The sequence below is a fragment of the Miscanthus floridulus genome, chromosome 8 (genome assembly GCF_019320115.1).
Source record: "Miscanthus floridulus cultivar M001 chromosome 8, ASM1932011v1, whole genome shotgun sequence".
Lineage (NCBI taxonomy): Eukaryota > Viridiplantae > Streptophyta > Magnoliopsida > Poales > Poaceae > Miscanthus > Miscanthus floridulus.
In genome coordinates this window covers 59,898,867-59,921,728 of record NC_089587.1, presented here as the reverse complement: position 1 = coordinate 59,921,728, position 22,862 = coordinate 59,898,867, and the positions used below count along the sequence as shown (strand labels likewise).

The 22,862-nt window shown below is 45.5% G+C and overlaps 1 protein-coding gene and 1 pseudogene across 1 annotated transcript; one reads left to right on the top strand and one right to left on the bottom strand.

Annotated features, from left to right (window-relative positions):
• Positions 1-9,040: 9,040 nt before the first annotated feature.
• On the bottom strand, positions 9,041-18,190 carry LOC136472242 (sm-like protein LSM2). The gene is made up of 4 exons (XM_066469970.1): positions 18,034-18,190; positions 17,783-17,819; positions 17,522-17,680; positions 9,041-9,398 (listed from the first exon to the last, which is right to left on the bottom strand). The coding sequence occupies exons 2-4, from the start codon at positions 17,783-17,785 to the stop codon at positions 9,279-9,281; spliced, it is 282 nt and encodes a 93-aa protein (XP_066326067.1). The 5' UTR covers positions 17,786-17,819; positions 18,034-18,190; the 3' UTR covers positions 9,041-9,278.
• Positions 12,568-17,373, top strand: LOC136475402 (uncharacterized; annotated as a pseudogene).
• Positions 18,191-22,862: the final 4,672 nt, after the last annotated feature.

Genomic DNA, 22,862 nt, shown 5'->3' with positions numbered 1-22,862 from the left:
GCAAGATTTGATGTGACGGTTACTATGCAAAATTTTTTTAGAACTAAACGGGGCCTTAGTCGGAAGCACCTAGCCTGACATTCAGCGTGTAGCCGAGCATACCGGGATACCGAGCTTTGTCCAAACCAGATATCTTTTCCATCAATATGTAAATATACGTAGTTGTACTTCCTTTGAAGCCGAATATCAAGGTCTTTAGTTTAGAAAAATAAAAGAACGCAATAAAGTAATTAACAAGCACCACTCGTTTTCTAACTAGTCTTTGTTGGGAGTTCAAAAAATGAAGTCTTTGATAGTTTTGCTTAGAAGAGATCTTTACGCTTTTAATTGGTCAAATCAAAATGACAGGTCCACTAGTGGTGGCACGTGTGCGTGTCTGGTGTGCCCCGCCTGACCAGCAAGCCTCTTTCCTAGGCCTATTTTTTTATTCAAACTCTCGGTCTCTCCTACCAGTACCAAGCTTTATGAAACTCGCTCTAACTGACAATGTGGATCAATGTTTACAGATGCCACTAGTCGGTGTTAGATCATGCTGTTCGTGACGGAGCAGTAAGTATCGTACGCTGGAAATGATCCGGTACACTTGGGAATAGGTAAACTTAACTTCTCATAAAAAAAGAAAAATGAACCTTCAATATTTTTAGAAAATAACCACAAACTCTTGAAATCAGTACACATCTGGATGTTCTTATATTTGGGTTTCACAAGAACTGTGTGTACTTTGCTTGTTTATGCCACTCTAGGCAGGAATTTCATCAGTATCTAATAGTGTGGTTGACTTTGTTTGAGTAGATAATGTAATCAAATCAACATTAGTGTCTTCCGACATCATATGTGTGCAGGTGCCTTCATAATCCATTGCAAACTATTTCGAAAGGACAAAGTATAAATTTTTTTAGAATGATATAGGAATCAATTTTCATAAGAATCCCAATGACATATAGAACGAAAATTCCACGATGACATAGGAATACCATCCTGCAGGGTTGGGTGTCGCCGTCAGACGGGAAGGAGGCGGCGGCGGTCAGGGGGGAGGGGAGGAGCCTAGGTCGGGTGTAGAGAGGCAGAGGCAGCGCATGTGAAGGAGTCGGCGGGTTGGGAGTAAACGAGTCGTGGTCGAGCAGGGTGGCGGCGGGATCAGGTAGGGATGAGTTAGGGTTAGGCAAACTGAGGTTGGGCAGGGTGGCGACGGGATCGGGCGGCGAGGAGCCTTGGCCAGGCAGGGAAAAAGCAAAATCCGCTAGGAAGGTGCCAGAGTCGGGTATGGAGGCAGCGATGCCGAGTGTGGAGGCGACGACCGATGAGGAAGAGGTGTCAGGCGAGGAGAAGCCGGGATTGGGCAGAGAAGAGACGGGATCCAGCGGGGAGAAGGCAAGAGCCGGAGTAGGGCGAGGAGGCTGCGGGGAGGAGGTGAGATTAGCCGTGGAGCAGTGGGGTCCGGCCATGGCGGGGGAAGAAACTGACCCAACCGAAAAGTAGAGGCCCCCTACTCACCCATAGGAATGGGTAGTGAGGGAGGAGATTTAGGTTGCTAAGAGCAACTCCAAGAGATTATGTAAAATTAGATTCTAAAACCATTGATTTAACCACTGTCCAAAATAAAACATCCTCCAAAAAACAGAGTAACGCAACAGCCTTTCCAAATTGCCATCATCTTTTTTTTAGAACACACACGTCATGCTCAGATTGGCTAACTTCCCTATTTCCTGTACTCCCGACATCTGCTTGCATGCCACCAGTGCCATGCAGGAATATAATAGGCGCGGATAGGTGGATGGCGAGCCTCTACGGCTTGCTTTCTTTACCGAGCAAGAAATGCGGGATAGGGATCACAGGATAGAATAGCTATTGGACTTCTTATTCTTGTGAAAATACCTAAAATAAGATTCCACAACACAAATAGTCACTCTGTTGAAGTTGCGCTAACAAATATAGAGGACCAAGTGTTGGTAACATGTTGGAGGCTGTTTTTTTGTCCGATAGTGCATTTTTTTTACCAATAAAAGATAACTGCTAGTGAAGTGTATTTTTTTTGTCCGATAGTGTTTGGAAAGGGTCTGAAACCTTTTTTATAATTCAACCTTTTAGATTATTGTTGCATGTTGTAGATGCTCTTATATCAATAAAATCCACCACCACGGGCAGTGGCGGATCTAGGATGAAAATCTAGGGGGGGCCTTAAGTTTACACGGGGACAAAGGCATCAAGCTCAGCTCAACGCTCTAGCATCATCTTCAACCTCAGCTCAACGCTCAAGCTCCTCCTTTCCATCCTTCAATGGCAGAAAAATTTAGGGGGGGCTGAGGGGGGCTCCACAGGCTCAGCCATGGTAGGAGGGGGGGGAGGGCTTGAGCCCCCAGCCCCCCTGGCAGATCCGCCGCTGACCATGGGAAAAACTATCGTGTGGCTGTGGCAGTAGATGGTTAAAATTTTTAGAAATATTGTACTCCCTCTATTTGTTTACATGTCGTATTAGGTTTTTCCTAATTTTTATCATCAATTTAAAAAAAACTATTTAATTTTACAACATGTGGACATATATTATGGAAATATTTCTCATAGTGAGATGTAAAAACATAAATTTTATGTTGTTAACCTATATAATTTTATTAAAAAATAGTGGCCAAAAATAGAAATATTTGACTTGGACAAAATCAATACAAAATGTAAAAATAACATAGGGAGTAATACAAACTCCTATAGCCTGCTACATTTCAAAACTATTCACTATTTGTGAATGCATGGAATACAGTACGATCTGATTGATGCGCTAAAGGAGATTAGTTTTTGTCTTCACCCACCGCATTGGAAGACAGCGACACATTTACTCTTATTTTATTTGCTGTTGGATCCAATCACAGTTTAGATAATTTAATTGGAGGATGGTACGGGTAACCAACCATTGGATTCGGTGAACGTGGAGTTAGCAGGGCTTGGCTCACGTGTCAAGAACACAAAACGAATAAGGGAATTACTATTTATCCGTTGAGAGATTTTTTTTTCTAAAAAATTGTTAAATTCCTCTCGTCCGTCTAGAACTGATAGGTGTATTAGACTAGAGAAAAAGTCAAACTTTATAAAGTTTAACCAACAATTAGTCAATGTATGTGCAAGTTTAGAGCCTAAAACTTATATAAATATATTTGTGTTCAAAGTGGCTCTAAGATGGTATTGACTCTTTAGCAATTGACTACATACTATAAGAGAAATTACTGGTCAAAATCTATTTTGTGGTCAAATACGCCTATCCATTTAAGACGGAGGGAAATAGAGATTCACGTTGCACTTCTTCTCCTTCACCTCTAAGGACCTCCAGCGATCTCCATCAACTTCGGTGAGCAGCAAGTGGGACACCAAGGCGGCAAGCAGGAGAGGCGTGGACATGATGAGGAGGCAGAGAGGCGTATGGATCAGAGCTCCACTGGTGCTTGAGGTACGACAGTGGCCTCTTGGCGGTCGGTGGCTGCGGTGTCTCTCACACGCATTGAGAGGATGGGGCTGGACGCAGCTGTGGCTGCTGAAGTCAGATGGTCGGAGGAGGCGGTTAGGGCACACCCAACGCTAGCTAACAGCATCGTATGCCACAGCTGAATTCGTCGGTCCACCCATGCAAGCAAACACCAGGGACGTGTATCCCCCATCGCAGGTAGGGAGATGGATGCTTTTTTGTCAGAAGCTTTTGACAGCACATGGAGCAGCATTTCTTGCTTTCTCTACTCCCGAAGCAGCTACTTTCCCTCCCCAACGCGTTTTTCACTGGTAGCTTCTGCTTTTTGTCAGTTGAGACTACCGGCTCCTCTGTAGGAGACTATGAACAACTACGAGACCACCACTCTCGGTGACATAGAGCCTGGACACCGTAGATCTCGATCACATCCAACGATTAAATATATGATGTACACCCTCTATTCCAAAAGAAAAGATCTTATGCACTCAGTCTAAGTTAAACTACTGTAAGTTTGATTGTGTTTCTCCCGCGAAATTAAACTGATTTATGTGAAACTACAGCAGTATTCCTATGAAATTCCTCCGTTTCAATTAGACAATAAATTGTATATGATCTACACCCTCCATTCGAAAAGAAAAAAAGATCTTACAGATTCAGCCAAAGTTAAATTATCGCAAGTTTGGTTGAGTTCACATAAGTATCTATTTATGGACATGAAAATATTAGTGCCAATTTTTACTATCATAAATATTTCAATACATTTAAAAAAAAACTCGATCCGTGGAGGTAGACAATCCCCGGTATTCTGCTTAAGATAGAAGGTGACCTTATTACGTAGATCGAGAAAAAAAAACCCTGAACTCCTACGGCACCGTTGTCCACGTGAGACTGTACCGGGTCTTAGACTTGTGCTTTGGTATGGGACGGCTAGGGAATTTTTTGTTTTACAACATGTGGAGGTAGGGAGTTCTGGGCTTCCTACGACGGTGAGACCACCAAGTGAGCTACTGCTGGTTCGTATACATTTTTCTATAAATTATAATAGTTTAAATTTAATTAATTAAACGTTTTTTGGACAGATGTGGAGCATGTGTGTCTCCTCTTTGAAACGACATTTGGAAAACAGCCAACATCAGCAATCACGGTGTTTTGCTCTCGGTTTTGGAATCAGTAGAGTACATGAAGGTCTTCATTCACACGCTCAGTGGGTTTTTTTTCCACTGCTGCTAGCCGAGACGACCCTCGTGAATTTGTCTGTTCTTCGCTCAAACTCCTTCGATGCGAGGAATGCGGTTGTGTGTGTCAGTGTACGTGAAAAGAGAGTACAGGATGCCTCGACTCTGCTTCATTGGTAGTTTTTTTTAGCTTTGGCTCTACGAGTTGCTGGTATTTTCAGCTCCATCTGACATTAGTCATTTGGGAGATCAGGTATTCAGGTTCTAGAAAAACCCACTTGAGAAGTTGTTCTATTTTAACTCGGTTGATAAAAAAATTAGCTGCAAACAGCTCCTAAGGGCATGTACAACAAAGAGACAACTGTTGTCTGTAAGTTTTTGGAATTCATAACACAGACGGCTAAACAGACAGCTCGTACAACTCATAGACAACTGATGTCTGTTTGGTTGTCTATGAATCATTTAATGCTTGCATGGTAGCTATGATCAATTATGAATATCATTTATATATACCATTGTGTTGCTAATTGATACAAAACAAACCCTTCAAAGTAAATCATATATTATATATATAATGTAATGTAATATGTTTCATATATCAAATATACCCATGTTTTAGAAATAACAAACATAAAATGTATGTATATAATATGTATAATGGTACAACATATGTAGTTTGTTATATGGGATGTAAGCCCAATAAAAGCCAGCAGTAGCAGCCCAGGAAGGCAGAGCAGAAACACTATCCCTCGGTTCTCTCTGTCTCTTGTCTCTCGCTCGCATCGGCTGGGGATCTGCGGAAGGACGGAAGCACCGGCGGCCGGCGGCGCAGGCGCGCAACATCACGATAGCCTTCCCTCGGCCCTCCTCCGGCTCATCTCCTCCTCGGTCCTGCGCCCTTGCGTGGCTGCGCGACCAGCGCCCAGCAGTGGCCGGTAGTAGCTAGCAGCAGCACTAGCCGGCGGTCCGACCCTCCCCCTCGTCCCCCTCCGGTCCTCCCAATCCTAGCTCGAGCTCCGGCTTGAAGGTTGTCGTAGGCGCGCGCCAATCAGAACGAAGGGACATAGAAGACGACTTCTATTTTTGGCGTGATTTTTTCACCTCTCCTGCGTGCAGCTTGATCTGCGCGGGGTCGGCTGAACAAGACGGGCTTGGTGCAACGCGAAGCCAGCCGTCGAGTCCGTCTGGGAGCACGAGCGCTCGCTGTTGTGGTCATGACGTGACGGCTCCACACTCTCTCTCCTCATTTGCTGTAGCAGCGAAGGGGAATTTTGCAAAATCACCACACGGAGACGACGGCCAGCACGACCGCTGCTGCTCGGGGGACAATGCGTGGGTGGGTGTGTTGGAAGCATATCATGTGACCTTGGATCGCCGCACCAGATGTTCCCTGCGGCACCGTCAGCACGCAGCACCGCGGCGCTTGGAGCCGCGTGATAAAAGGCGCCGCCGTACGACGGACAACGTCATCATTCCGTTTCCTCCTCGTAGGAGTATTTGTATTTGCTTGTTGCGCACACGGAAATGCTTCAAATACAGCTCAATTTTTCTGTAAAGCATCCTCCCCTCCATCCCCACTAAACTAGCGTGTATCTCGAGGTGTGCAGTACCGATCATCATAATGAGTATAAGACACTGTTGTCGGTCAATGAACTGTAGGAAATAAATAAAAGAAATCGTACCTAGAAAAAAAAAACATGGCACTGATGAAACGTAAATGGCTAAAACTAGAAAACCTGGACAGTTAAGAGAATGTGTGAGATTAAACCAACCACCAGGAGCTACAGAGAAGATGGCCTCACACTGAAATGTCCAGATTCTTGTGGAATTACTCCAAAATCGAAAACAAGTGATTTTTCATCTTACTCCTGTAATCCTATTATATGAAAAATTCCCTCTCGAGTCGTCCATTCCTCTCGCAGGAAACAAAACCCCAACCCCTAGTGGTAGGGGTAGTACGGATGGCAGGCCCCAACGTGTACGACAATTCTCTCGATTGCCACCAAATAAAGCATGCACTATTCGGCTTGCTAAGGCTAAAGTTTAGAGATAGACTAGGTCCCACGTTTGATGGGATTCTATAATCCAGATTCTGGATAAAAATAATCCCTTCTGTTTTTCGGATTGTGTGGATGTGTGTTAGAATTTCATAGAATCCTAGCTTGTTTGGATGGGATTTTAGGATTCTGATTTTTATTTTATGCGGATTCTTAGAATCCAAATGAACTAAATGGTACCTAAAATTTAGTTGTACTAAAGTTGAGATAGACTATTTTTGGTCTAGTGTGTTTGGGTACGCAGACTAAAAGTGAGCTAAAAGCAAGAAGATTCCTTGGACATAGACTCATGGCCACCTTTTAGTTCATTTTAGTTCACTTTTACCAACTAATGGACTAATGCTTAGTTGGGTTAGGAGTTCACATGTTTAGATGTCGAGACCGAAAGTTTAGGTGACTAAAGTTTAGTCGGTGGTATGGCATCCAAACATACCCTAATAAGTCTTAGGCATAGTATGCATCAACAGTAAAGGGTGTGTTTGGTTGGTTTATTCTACACGCAGGGGCGGAGGCTCACGGACGTGAAACTGGGCCTCCCCCCTTCCTTTGTGACAGGATTACTTTTGGTAGTGCATAATCCTAGTTTTGATAACCTATAAAACAGTTGTAGTTTCTGCGGTTAGCTAATACAACAATAGCTTTTGTAATTAGCCCCTGCTTGCTTTTGATCCACCCTCCGCCGCTGCATGGGTGGAGCTGTATAAAGCTGAGCGAGAAGTATGTTTGATTGGCTGCATGCATACCTGAGTGAATGCAATTGCAAGAGTGGACACAGGCTGGCGGCATACAACCAAACTGAGCTTCACGCCGGGCCAGGCTAAATGGATACAGGATTAGTCTCACATATTAGACAGCTTGCATTCGCTCGTGCAGGGAATCAAAAAAGTATCTCAGTTTTTTTTTTGTATCCACTCATATTATGTCACTAAAGATCTTTTCTAAAATACAGTTCCTCTTATCTTAGCCAAGATATATAATGCAAGCCCCGTCTACCAACTAAACACACCCTAAGCGTATCATCTCTAGACTAGGTGCACGTATAGGAGCGATCCTGATTGCAAGCCAAGATTAATTACCTGGATTAGATTAGGGGGCAAGCCACCGCCGTTGGTTAGGGGACCAGTTAACTATGCAGTGCTTCATGAGAGAGAGAAAAAAAAAACTAGGCCGTGCGATGTCCTGCAGCGCAAACCGGGCGTGCACGTGAGCATGGACGGTAGCGTCTCTTCTTGTGCTAGCAGAGCTTTTCCACTAGTTTCTGCCGCAAGGCCCGGTCTTGTCCCCACGTCATAGCATTCCGTTCCAATATTCAAGATACTTTATGTTCCAATAATATATCAATCAACTAGCTAGTACTAATAGTCCTACTCCTAGGTTGCTAATAGGTGGGAGCTACAGTAACTACCAGCATGGGCCTATTTAGGTGGTATCTAATTTTATGAACCTAGCTAAGATCATCCTACTAATAGGTTTGATAATACTAGGGCCTTGTTTAGATCGCAACTTTTTGCAATCTGGACACTGTATCACGTTTCGTTTGTATTTGACAAACTTTGTCCGATCATGCTCTAACTAGGCTCAAAAGATTCGTCTCGTGATTTACAACCAAACTGTGCAATTAGTTATTTTTTTACCTACATTTAATGCTCCATGCATGCGTCTAAAAATTGATGTGATGGAGAGAGAGTGAAAAAACTTGGAATTTGGAAGTGATCTAAACAAGGCCTGGGTGAGGTTGAAATTACCCATGCAAAATCGTCGTTTTGAGTTTTGACTACCTGTCAGCAGCTCAAAACCTGCTAGCTAGTGGGAACTAGTGATTGTTAGCAGGCTTCTTATAGCTAATAGTTAATCGCAGTGCTAATTTCATATGACAACTATTAGTGCTGGTGATCCGAACAGACCCTTAAACCTACTTGTCATTTAACTTTGCTAATGAACCTACCTCGTCTAAGGTGTGACCAACTAGTTATTCGCTGGCTTGGTGACGAACAAGGCAGCAGATCCAACGTGTTCTTCTCTTCAAGCAGACCAACCGGCAACCGCTAATCCCACTTACCTTGGGTGCTGTACGCGTTTCAACAACCGCTGCATCCGTTATGATCAGCGACGCCATTCCAACATGGACCGGTGTGTGGCGTCGCTCTAACTTCAGGGCACACTCACCCCCTAACCCCTCAGCATCGCCGATCTTCCGACCGGTCATTAAAAATGCTTTTTGCACGGCAATGCCTGCCGTTGATGATAAATAGCGTGTCTCAAGGAAAACACGACCAGACAGAGACAGGGCGGAACATCACAGCTAATAAGTGGGGGCCCTCTTGGTCAAACAGCATTACTGACAGACAGGCAGGCAGACAGACAGCAACCCACAAGGAACATGCTGGGGCCATGGCATAGTATGATATGATATATAGCAGGACATCACCCAACCTGGAACGTCTGTCACGGCAAGTACCAGGGAACTCGGACCAGCATCTGTCTAACACACCCACCAACCACCATACATGCATGCTTCGTACAATCAGATCAGGGCAAGGCAAATCTCCTCCCCGGGGAAGCAGGTGAGGGCCGGTGGTGGGGCGGTGCCGATCAGGATCAGCCTCCGCGCGCCTCCCTCCTGGTGGCGTCGTGGAGGATGTCGATGTCCACGCCATCCTGCGGGAGCAGCACGTACCGCACCACCGAGCCCCTGATGAAGCAGTTCCGCACTGACAGCTGCAAAAGGAGAATGATTTGACTGTTAACAGCATGTCCAGCACCAATAATTCACTATCACTTCCTACAGCTTGGTTAGTGTGCCCATTCAAAAGAAATGCAATGTATGTGATGCTTCCAACAGCCTAGTCAGAAAAGGTTGCAGCACTGGTGTAAAAGAGCCTAAGCATTCTGTGCATTCACCAAGCAGAACACAAAAAAAAGGGATATACTTATACGTCAGACAACAGATAGCTATGCTACCCACAAAATAGGGTACAGGATAGGAATATCTAAGGATTGCTTTGCTTTGAGAATACTTCAAGCATCTTGTACGTATGAAAACCACACTTTAGCAATATACTGCATAGTATGTATTTATGACAAAACAGTATTGTTCCCAACAATCACCCACCTGCAGAAATATAATCCAATCAACTTCAGTGGCCCAAACAAAAGGCTAACTAAATAAATGCCAACTAAAACTAGATATCAGCACCCTACCTGCCAGCAGCACTAATTAATAAGGTCCCAAAAATTCGTTTAAAAAAATAAGGTCCCAAAAAATACACCCATGAGTAGCGCGTCAAAAGGAGAATCCAGCACATATATCAACTTCATTCAGACTGTTTGTTTAGAAAGTAGCAACCACAAGCCCGAGCAGTAACCCACATCAGCATGGTTCTTATAATATTTCAAATGCAAATCACTTAGGACACAGGTTTACAAAGTGAAACTCCGACAAGAAAATTCAAAGGAAATATAATATTTCAAATCGTGATAAATACATATTATGAAATTAATTTTCATGGCGAAACTAGTTGCCTGAACCTTATGTTGAAAATCTATTCAGATTTTTAGCCATTGGTGGTCAAGGTTTAAAAAAGTGTTTTAACTTAGGACAAATCGAAAACGAACTACATTTGGGATCAGGGGAGTAAAAAAATGTAGTTCCACTAGCAGTTTGTGCTGGAATTAACTGGCTCATAAAAAGTCATCAAGTGCGGTGCAAGCACTAAGAAGACCTGAACAATCATGATGTGAAGGAGCAGAACCGCTCGATCTCTCTTATTCATTTCACTCATGCAACTACAGGAAGTGAGCGTTCCAAATATAACATGCATATATATATGCATAGCCTGAAAAGATCTAATGAATTCGAAGTACAGCAGTAATGACAAACCAAGCACATCAGTGCCATGATAGAGGGGCTCATTAGACTTCTTCAAGTTACTCAATTTGATGTGTGAGTTCATGCACAAGTCCAGTGGACATGAATGTTCCATTTCTTTCATTTGCTACATCTATGGTTCTATTCTGTGTGTGTGGACTGTGGGACACCATCCATTACCCATGCACTGAGTTCCAACACAAATTTTCAAGGTCAGAATGCTACAGAGTAAAGAGCACAACTAAAGTAACTAAATGTAGCGCAAGGCTGCCACAGAAATGCTAGATCAGTACAGATTGATTAGATCGACCCATAACTCACGTGAGAAGGAAAATCCAGATGTGTCAACTTCCTTAGTATCAATCTTTTTACCTTTCTTTTCTTATTTAGTTGAGACCGTCAGATTACTTCCATTATCAAGAACAATAGAAAGGAAGCCTATATCTTGCACTGGTGACTTGTCTATCTATATCTTGCCAGGGAATTAACAAGGTTTTAAAATTTCATATGCAAATATCAGTAACACTTCCAAGAACATATTAGCATATTTGAGCGTTTATTTATGAAGATTCATTGATCAATGATCAATACATTCAGAATTAGATGAACATCCTTTAGAAATAGACAATGGATTCAGAAGTTTAGACAACCAGAACTAGATCAGCAACTAACACAGCTGGCGTGCCCCCACAACCTTGCATCTATCTAAGCATCCTTCTACGGAATTGAGTTCAGTCATACATAGGAGTGGAGGCAGCGACTGGATACAAGGTTCAAGAAGGCGCTAGGCGGTCTCTAGGCATAGGGCCGTCTCTACAATTTTAAAGGCCCTTGGGCAAGCAAAGTCATAAGGGCCTATTAAACTAATTTTTAATATGACAATTAAATATATCATATGAAAGAATAACTTGCAACATATGTTTAGTTAAACATAACAATCATACAACTAATATAATGAACTAAAAGAAAAGTAAAATAACTATTTATGATTACCTCAAATAAAAGATAACAATTGGACAACATTTGTCTTTCTTGTTGGGTTGGGCGTCGGACGAGACCACAAGGACAAATGACGTTGATCGAGAATAGGAAAAGACGCTGACCATCAAAACTCTCATGGGCTGCTATACTAAATATATAGGCTTTCATCGCTTAATTATAATAGCTATATACATTACTATATACATATATTTTCATGGGCCCCCTAGTGGCTTGGGCCCCCTGCGGTCGCACCGACTGCCCTCCGCCTAGAAACGGCCCTAGGTGGTGACCCACCGCCTAGAGCCTAAGCAAGCCTAGGCGTTTTTCTAGGCGGTGGCTAATACACACATATCATGTTGAAAAAAGAAAAAGAAAACAGGAGATAAGTGGACTTCACTGAAGAGAAAGGCCCATAAAATAGAAAACGACCCAAAGCCCAAGTCCTCCGGCACCTTATCCCTTCTTTTTCCTCTGCTCAGTCTCTCCCGCATGCTGCACACACGCATATCAGCCGCCGCCGCCGCCGCCGCCCGCCGCTCAACCCAGTGTTTTCAGATCGGACGACTAATCGCGATTAGTCATCCTTATCGTAACTAGGTGCTCGATAAGGGCCCTCGATTAGTTTAGACCGATTAGAAACCTTATCGTCCAATAAGTTGCGACTAATCACAATTAGTCGTCCGATCAGACTAGCCGGACGACTAGTTGGGTAGGGAGAATTCGGCCCACCTTTAGCTGGCCCATTAGGGTAAGAAGAAGAGGAGTGAGTGAGTAACCTAGTGAAGGAGCCGCAGCCGCCGCACATTTCCAGTTCCCGCTCTGGCTCTGCTCTCTCTCGCAGCCGCCGGCACCTTTGCCCACGTCTCCTCCGCCTGCGGCCTGCCTCTCTGGATCTCCCTCGCCGGTGTCCGCAGCTCCGCCCACGCCTGTCTCCTCCCCTGTCGGGACCCAGTAGCTCCGCCCGCTTCTGAGGCTCTGTCGCTCTAAGCTCCTTCCTCGACGCTTGGAGGACGGACACAGGTGGCCTCAAGCATCAAGATGAGCCACCACTCTGCCTCCTCTGAAGGTTATTGTCTATGTCTGCTACTATGCTGTTGTGTATTGCCTGTTGCCACCAATTTGTGACACATTTGTGTGGCTGTGCTGCTCTGCAGGGGATGCTCGACGGCGTGCAGTTGTTGAGGTAATTCTACCTGAGAATGAAGCTGTCTCAGGAGGGGCTGCCTCAGCGTCGTCAGCTGCTCCAACTGAAGCATCTCTGATAGCTCAAGCGATAGCTAAATTGCCGCCAGATCTTGCTGCCATGGCTGAAGATAAGAGGAAGGCAAAATCATCAGATCCTGGATGGAAATATGGGTTTTGGCCAGACATAGGGAAGAAAGAGTTCATCCAATGTATTTTCTGCAAAAAGGTTGTCCCTGCAGGCATTAAAAGGTTCAAGCAACACCTTGCTGGGGGCTATTCTGATGCAGTGAAATGTGGTGAAGCACCTAAACTAGTTAGGCATGAGATGAATGGTTACTTGGTCACAAGGTCAAGGACTCAGGTTCAGGTACCTGCGACACTGGGGTGGAGACAGAAACAGAAGAAGAAACAGATCAAGGTGGAGGTGGTGCTTCTGCTGCTGCTGAAAATGAACCAAATGCTGGGACAAAGTCAAAGCAAGTTCCAAGTTCTGGGACAAAATCAAAGCAAGCGAGAAAGATAGCTCAAGCATCAATCACGAACTTTGTGGTTTCTGCTCCACCAAAACCTTAAACACAGAAGCATTCCAAGTCAGTGAGTTCTTTGCTTTGCAAGAGTCCAGAAGAAGTGGTTGCAGAAAGGCACAAGTCCAAGATGTCACAGCCCACTCTTGAGTACTCCACAAAGAGCAAGGAAGCAAAGCAAATTGTAGATGACCATGTGGCTGATTTTTTTTATGAGAATGGAATACCATTGAATGCTATTAACTCAAGAAGCTGGGAGATTATGCTTGAGTACATTGGGCAATATGGTCCTGGGTATCGCTCACCTTCATACCATGAGATTAGGAATCCACTACTTGATAGGGCAGTGAACAAGACAGAGGAGCTGAGAAAGAAGCATGAGGATGCTTGGAAAGAATATGGCTGCACAATCATGTCAGATGGATGGACTGACACTAGCCACCGTCATCTCATCAACTTTCATGCGAATAGCCCAGCTGGAACATTCTTCTTAGGTTCAGTTGACGCTTCAAGTGAGATAGCCAATGCTTCTATGTTAGCAGACTTGTTAGAGAAACAAATTGACAAGGTTGGGAGGAATAACAAAAGGAAGTGTCGAAGTCCAAGGTCAGATGCACCAGCAACTGAAAGCAGTGATCATGAAGAAGAGGAAAACAGAGTTGCACCAGAACAGCCACAAGGTGCAAGTGCAACAGATGAAGAAATGGAGGACCAGGGAGGGGAGGAAGACTCAGGCGGACCTGCAACAAATGATGGAAATGAAGACTTCCATGTTGACGCAGATTTACTTCTCTAGATGGCTGAATTGCTGGTTCTATGGATCAGTGGACTGGATGTTTAGAACTATTTCCATTTCAGACTTAAGAACTTGTTTAAGTTTATTAGTTTACTTATGTTGTGTACTGCTGTGCACCAATGTTTTCAGATCGGACGACTAATCGCAATTAATCGCGATTAGTCATCCTTATCGTAACCAGGTGCTCGATAAGGGCCCTCGATTAGTTTAGACCGATTAGAAAACTTATCGTTCGATAAGTTGCGACTAATCACGATTAGTCGTCCGATCAGACTAGCCGGACGACTAGTTCGGGGGAGGGAGAATTTGGCCCAGCTAAAGAATTCGGCCCACCTTTAGCTGGCCCATTAGGGTAAGGAGTGAGTGAGTGAGTGAGTGAGTGACGGCACATTTCCAGCTCCCGCTGCTCTCTGCCTCTCTCTCGCAGCCGCCGGCGGCCTGCCTCTGGATCTCCCTCGCCGGCGTCCGCAGCTCCGCCCGCAGCAGCTCCGTCCGTCCGTCCGCAGCAGCTCCGTCCGAGCAGTTCCGCCCGTCCGTCCGTCCGCAACAGCTCCGCCCGTCCGTCCGTTCGAGCAGCTCCGCCCGCAGCTGCTCCGTCTGTCCGCAGCAGCTCCGCCCGCAGCAGCTCCGTCCGAGCAGCTCCGCCCGTCCGTCCGTTCGAGCAGCTCCGCCCGCAGCAGCTCCGTCCGTCCGTCCACAACAGCTCCGCCCGCGCCTCCACCTCCGCTCGCTCCTGTCTCCTCCCCTGCCGGGACCCAGTAGCTCCGCCCGCCTCTGAGGCTCCTTCCTCGACACCTAGAGGACGGACACGGGAGGCCTCAAGCATCGAGATGAGCCACCAGTCCCACCACTCTGCCTCCTCTGAAGGTCATTGTCTCTGTCTGCTACTCTGCTGCTGTTTATTGCCTGTTGCCACCAATTTGTGACACATTTGTGTGGCTGTGCCGCTCTGCAGAGGATGCTCGACGGCGTGCAGTTGTTGAGGTAAGTGGCCAAATCACCATGATAATGATTCATTGCAAACATGATTACATGCCAAACTGTGCTTGGTTGCTTGCCTCTAACATTTACCTATTTATTATGGCCATGTTTACATATATTTACATCATATATATAGTATATACATGGTCGAGGTCATCTAGGCACAAGGACGACTAAATGTCCGACTAGCCGATTAGACCGATTAGGACCGATTAGTCGTCTGATCGGTGGTCATACGACTAGCCTCGATAATACGATCTGAAAACATTGTTGTGCACAGTGTGCAGTGTGCTAAACTGCTGTTAGTTCTTATTTGTTAAATTTGTGTACTTGGTTAAGTTGTTTTGCCATGCTCTACTGTCTACTACTCTTTACATTTTCTTTAGTCTTTACAGATTTGTTTTTTCTGCTATTTTGCCTATTTAACTGATTATCTTCTTTCTTTGTAATTTCAGATTCAGCCACAAGTCAACAGTCAGCACTCACCATCAGGCATCAGCAAGCAGCAGTTACAGGTAAGTGGCCAAATCACCATGATAATGATTCATTGCAAACATGATTACATGCCAAACTGTGCTTGGTTGCTTGCCTCTAACATTTACCTATTTATTATGGCCATGTTTACATATATTTACATCATATATAGTATATACATGGTCGATCAGGCCATCTAGGCACAAGGACGACTAAATGTCCGACTAGCCGATTAGACCGATTAGGACCGACTAATCGACCCTTATCGACGACTAATCACGATTAGTCGTCTGATCGGTGGTCATACGACTAGCCTCGATAATACGATCTGAAAACATCCTCAACCTCCCCCACCAATGATCCCGCTCGCCGCTCCCTTCCTCCTCCGCTGCCCAACGTCCGCCTACCCCCCTAGGCAAGGCGGTACCCATCCGCCTAGTGCAGCGGTGCGCCCAGGCGGCCGCGGAATAGCGCCTTCTTGAACACTGACTGGATCGATTATAGTTATTTAACTATGCAACTTCTGAGCCATGATTTAGGAACAGAACTTTCATTCACAAACTAACAGCGTTTCCTAAATTTACAGTACAATACAATCAGGCGCAAGCTAGAGGGGCTCACTAAGACACACTCAACATATGAGAATGTGAAGGTCTGATACACAATGCAAAAGTGAACTATATATGAATTCTTCAAGGACAAATCTGTGGTTTTGTTCTGTCTTCATGGACACTGAATACCATTGAATTACCCAAGCACTGTGTTCTGACAGTCAGTATTAGGGTAAATCTTCTGCCAGTTAACAGCACAGCTATGCAATTAGGCTGCGTTTGGTTCAGAGGGATGGGATAAGAAGGGATTACATGGATAGCAGATTTTTGTCTGTCTGCCACTGTTATGTGGACCCTAACTATCAGTATGATTACTAATCCTCTTCCTCCCCACCACACCTCAGAGAAGACCACCGCCGCCCGTCCGGACCCCCGCGCCGCCCGTTCGGTGGTGCCCAGCCAACTCTCGCTCAGCCGCTCCACTCCGGCCAGCTCGCCCATCCGTGCCATGGCTGCCGGTGCCCTGTCAGGACTTGCTTGGACGCACCCCTGCCTGTCCGCACCCCATCTGGCCAACTAGCCCGGCCCCGCCCATCCGCGCCGTCTGCCACCCAACCACGCCACTTCTGCCGACTCTCGCCCGTTGGCGCCATGGCCTCCGTCGCCCCGTAGAACCACTGCTTGGTTGCGCCCCCACCCGTCCGTGCCATGGCCACCAGCGCACCATACAGCCCCTGCTCGGTTGTGCCTCCACCTGTCCGTGCCCCGTTCGGTCGACCGCGCCGCCCGCCCAACCCCCACCCAGTCACACGAGGATGAGCCAAGTCACGGCATGAGTGAGGACGAGCTCCCCCGCCTTTTTCCGAGGGACGGTTGCCCCGCATATATGTGGAATATTAGCTAGTGGGATGACTCCATCCCCTCTTGTCTCCCAAGTCCCAACCAAACACCACAAAAACTAGGACCGTCCCATCCCATCCCACCTTGTCCTCGGAACCAAACACTACCTTGGTGTAAAGGTTGCAACAAGAAATTTGTGTTGCTGTTCTGTATGTGTGGACATGGGCACCAACAAATCACCCAAACACTAAGTTCTGACAGTCAATTTTAAGGGTAAGTCCGCTACAAATCAAGTGCACAGTTATGCAATTATTGTAAGGTCTGCCGCAAGAATGCCAGTAACACATCCCTTCTGGCCTTTATCTGTACAACACAGGAACCTTCCATCACACTACAAAAGATGCTGGAAAATGGGAGTAACTGCTACTACTATGGCCTTTTCCCTGCAGTTCCTAGTTCCCACCAAGCAGATATATCAAACAAGGATGAATGAGCATAAAACAACCAAGGAAGGAGCAACAATCTAATAGCCTACAAACTCTCTAGTAGCCTACGAACTCTAACTGGTAGGAGTATGCTGAAGGGCATGAATTCTGTGCTGGCACATAATAACAATTAGACACGACAGCAGACAGACATACCATGTGGGGATACTTGTCCTGGTCAACAACGCGGGTGTTCTCCAGCTTGATGTTGAGGTACTGGTCAACCGAGTGGAGCGTCCCGCGGATCGCCAGGTCGTTCTTGAGCTCCACTGTCACCTCCTTCCCCACGAGCTCCTTGAAGTAGGAGAAGAACAACTGGCACAACAAGGGAGGCGCGTCAATCGAACTCCAGCGCCACCCAAACACCAACAAGGCGGGGGCACCCAAAGAGGAAACAAACAGGAGGGAAAAAATTACCATAGTGTCGCTACTGCAGGCTCAGCTCAGTTGGCCCCTGAATATCCGCAAACAGTACCACAGAATTAGCACCCAAATTCAGGACGGGGGCAAAAGCTAGTGGGCATAATAAGATATATAATGTGGATGTAAATTGGGTCAGATCCCAACACAAATAAGCTTACCCTAGGGCTTGGGGGTGCTCGGTTTCACAGAGCGTGAAGCGATAGGATGGGAAGGGACTGGGAGGGGAGGGGAGGGGCGGAGGGTACCTGGTGGATGCTCGTCGCCGGCGAAGGGCCCGACGAAAACCTAGCCAAGGGCGGCGGCGTTCGACCAGTCGTCGGCGCCAGGAAAGAAGACCAAGCCGGTAGAGAGAGCGCACTGGGTGGTGATGCGAAAAGTCACGTGACTTGTGGGGCCCGGAGAGAGAAACAACGGGGAGCAAGAAGTAGGCGAGGCCGCCTCCTGTAGCTCAACTGGCCAGCCCACCGCGCCCATGCCACCGCGCCCATGCCACCGCCGAGAGTATTGGAGGCTGGAAACAGCCCAAAAGACAAGTGCATTTTCCCTAAGGAAAAAATGCAGCCTCAGCTCTGGCGAAAATCTGATTTTCCTCGTTGAACTCTAAAATCGGGTAAATCACCTCCCTGAATTTTTAAAATAGTTCATTTTACCTCCCTGATCGGTTATAAGCAATTTTGAAAGATGGTTTTGTCTTTTTCTTTTTTATTTATTTCGGCTGAATATTTGAAAAATCATAGTAAATCACCTTAAATCATAAAATAGAAAATCCAATTTTGTTAGGACTCCACACGAGTAGATCTACATAGTGAACATATAATATGGTATGCTTTAGTACAAATGTTTTGTTGTAGCTTTAGATCCATGTTTTTCTATAATTAATTCATAGCTGCAGTTTCTATGGTCCAATTGTTGTGAATTTTTTATGGTGGACTAATTATTGTATTCTTGAACTGTAGTAAAAATTTCATATTTATTGGCTCATGTATACCTTAGTTATAGATTTATTTAAGTGTATGCTTGTTAAAAAGTACTTATAAATCTACAACTAGCTTGTATAACTCCTTTTAGCGTGTGGTTGGTTCCGAAATCAGAAGGAATGGGTTGGATCCCATTTTTAGGGATGGGTTCAACCCAATTGCAATTTTTTTATTTTTAATCCATTTTTAATTAATATTTTAATACTAATCCAAAAAAAGTATTTGCAAAACTGATCCTTTTGGTCGCGCCAGCGAGGATGGCGCGACTAGACTACTTTGTCGCGCCACATGCGCTGGCGCGACAAGGGGTGCCATGGTGGCATCCGTCATTGACCAGAGCTGGCGTGGCGAACAGTGGGGCCCGCCCTGTCGCGCCAGCAACTTCGGCGTGATTGGGCTGTTGCGACAAGGGGACTTAGGTTTAGGTGGCCCAACCCATTTTCTTCCTCTCTCTATCGTCTCCCTTCCCACGCGCGCATGACCGAGGCGTCGCCTCCGCCTTCGCTGCCGCGCCTCTACCTCTCCCCGCGCCTCCACCTCTCGAGCACCCCAAGGGTCGCGTCCCTCTCCTGTACCGGCATGAGAGGGAGGCAACCCCCCCCCCCCCCCGCCGATGCCTCATAGGAGTGCTCATCTTTCATTAGACACTAAGCACTCGAGGGAGAACACCAAATTACTCGGTTTCGTCGGGCACACCCTAGGGGAGAACCCGAAAATCTATATTTTCGCCATCAGGATCACAAATGAGAGAATAAAACTTACATCATTCTTAACCATTTCTTACATCACTTTACATGTACATCGGAGTATAACATTTATTTTTATAATAGCGGAATGTAATCATATTATCAGAGTTATGAATAATTTAATGTACAACGAAATATAAACATGTGATCAGAATTACAGCGAAAATAAATATCTATTCATGACATGTCGAGGGATTGATATATAACAACTATAACAATAGATTATAAACTTTCATTTATAAAAATATTTAGTGAGAGTTATAAATAACAACTACGATCGCAGCGTAAAGGAAATCCTCTCTGAGCCCACCAGGAGGAATCCACACACAAAGGTCAGCTCAAGCCTCCTCCTATTATCTGCAACAAGGGAAATAAAACCCTAAGTACTCAATTGTACTCAGCAAAACTTACCCGACAGGAGAAAAGAAAAGACTCTAAGGATATGCAAGGCTATCTGGCTTGTGGGTTTATTGTATTTGCAGGAAGCATTACTAAACGTGCGTCCTTATATTCGATTTTTATTAATACCTGCATTGGTTCATTAACTAACAATTCTATGTAAGCACCTATGCTACTTTCAAGCAGGTGGTAAGCAATCAGATTTCCTTTGTCAATCTTCCATCTTTCATCTTCCAGTTCTTACTACGATGCTAAACCGTAGACAAGCCGTACCGGATCGCCCGACGATTCACGAATCAATGCCCCCAGCTGGGTACCCTGAAAACACACGCCCCGCTTGTACCCCAGGCACAAGCAGGACCAACCCACCACTCTCCTATTCTGGGTGTCTAGGTCCCCGTCCAAACTGGAACTTCAAGCCCCCGCCCCTGAGTCCCGGACTCAGTGCGGTGCAAGGACCTCCTTCACCAAAAATAAACCCTAACAGTCGGTCCGGAAAGAGCCGGATCTGCGACAAGAGAGCAACAAGTCTTCCAAGCGCCCATACACAAGTATATGCTCAGCATAATAAGTCTGTGACCTGTCTAGAGTCATATGCAACGATCGGTCCTTAACCGACCAGACAGGAAAAAACAGTGTAACCAAGTTATGCCCCGTGTCCACGGTGACACAACTCCTTACACTCACCAATACCTAAACCATATCCCTGTCCGGTCACCATTCTCCCTTCCACCATTTTCATATTTTCCAAGTGATAGTAATCTAATAATATATTTCCTATCTCTCGCGAGTGATAGGCAATCACTCGACTTCTACCAGAGTCCTGTAGCATAGCATTCTACACGATACTGACATACTAGTAAGACTCATAGGAATAAAGATGTATATGCAAGTGGGTTTCATTCAACTTCTTAAAACTTAATGCACAAATATAATTTAAACTATAAAAAGTAGGGGTTATGCACCGGGGCCCGCCTGGGTAAAATATAATCAGAAGTTAGCTTTCTATCATGGTGACATGATCTCCAAAAGCACTATTTCTCCAGCAACTCCCAATGACTCCGTGATCCATCGACGTCCGTATCATGATATGCAATGTAATGAAATGCAAAGGTATGATCAACTGACTGCAATCGTGACTCGTATAAATACGCTCTACGTGTCTCAAGTGAACGAGCTAGTTCTAACGACGACCGTACTTAGGCTACATATCCATGCTGTCACATAAGACGTCACTTCTCAATAATTTTTTTAGTTATATAAACCAACGGTGTTTCTTTATTCGTAATAGGACATCATTATTTATCAAGCAACTAATTATTCTAGAGCTACAAAAATTTCGGTGAGCAGCTAATATTGCTAGGAACCTACTGTAAAGATTTGAGATCCAATACTATTACCAATTTATCACAGAAGTTCCTACAAGTTTATATTTTTATAATATTAAGTATCTTAGATTAATTATATAGCTTCCACGAATATTATTCAACTATATGAACAAATTATACTAGCAGGTAGATCATGATTTTAGAAGCCTAACCAAACTAGTTTAGCATTTTTACGATTTTTCTAGGATTCAGTACGGATTTTACAAGTTTATCTCCAACTAAATTAACAAATACTTTTAGAAATGAACAAAGCTAGTGGCTAGGTAGCCTGGGCGAGTGAGCAGCCAGCCCACGCGGGCGCGAACGGCCTAGGCGGCGAGCAGCCAGCCCACGCGGGCGCGAACGGCCCAGGCGGCGAGCAGCCAGCCCACGCGGGCGCGAACGGCCCAGGCGACAAGTAGCTGCGCGTGGCCCAGCGTGGCGCGCAGGTGGCCCAAGCGAACCGACCCAACGTGGGCGACACCCGTCCGGCCCAAACGGCGGAGACGGTGTCCCAACGCGCGGTTGTGGCGCGGAATATTTGCAAAATGATCCCTGAGCTTCTACTAAATCACGTCGCAGTACAACCAGTACTATTCTGATGGCTCACGTATTCGCAGTAAATACCTCATATAAATTTTTGTCTTGGACATATACCCTTTACCTTGTCTTCTAAAGCAACGCACCGACCGAGGAACTCCAGCAGGCGATGGAACGGCGCGGGAAAGGCGCTCTAGGCGTGGAAAGGGGCGGCTCGTCGGCAGGGCTGGCCGCTAAAAGGTCCTAATGGCTAGAGGGGGGTGAATAGCCTAATAAAAATTTCTACAACAACACTTAACAAAATAGTTAGACAATTATGAGGCGAAGCAAGTGTTGCGCTAGCCTACTCAAAATGCAAGCCACCTACCACAATTCTAGTTTAGATAGTAACTATTCACACAATGGCTATGACACTACCCTATGTTAGTGTGCTCTCAAAGGCTAACTAAAGAACCACACCAACCAAGCAAGCAAGCTCTCACAACTAGCTACACTAAAGAGCTTGACAACTAGTTTACGGTAATGTAAAGAGAGTGATCAAGAAAATAATACCGTCGTGTAGATGGAGGAACCAATCAATCATAAGGATAGATAACAATGAAAACTAATCACCTCGAAATCAATGATGAACACAATGATTTTTACCGAGGTTCACTTGCTTGCCAGCAAGCTAGTCCTCGTTGTGGCGATTCACTCACTTGGAGGTTCACGCGCTAATTGGCTTCACACGCCAAACCCTCAATAGTGTGCCACACAACCAACACAAGATGAGGATCACACAAGCCACGAGCAATCCACTAGAGTACCTTTTGGCGCTCCACCGGGAAAATGTCAAGAACCCCTCACAATCACCACGATCGGAGCCGGAGACAATCACCAACCTCCGCTCAACGATCCTCGCTGCTCCAATCTGTCTAGGTGGAGGCAACCACCAAGAGTAACAAGCGGATCCCATAGCGAAACATGAACACCAAGTGCCTCTAGATACAAACACTCAAGCAATGCACTTGGATTCACTTCTAATCTCACAAAGATGATGAATCAA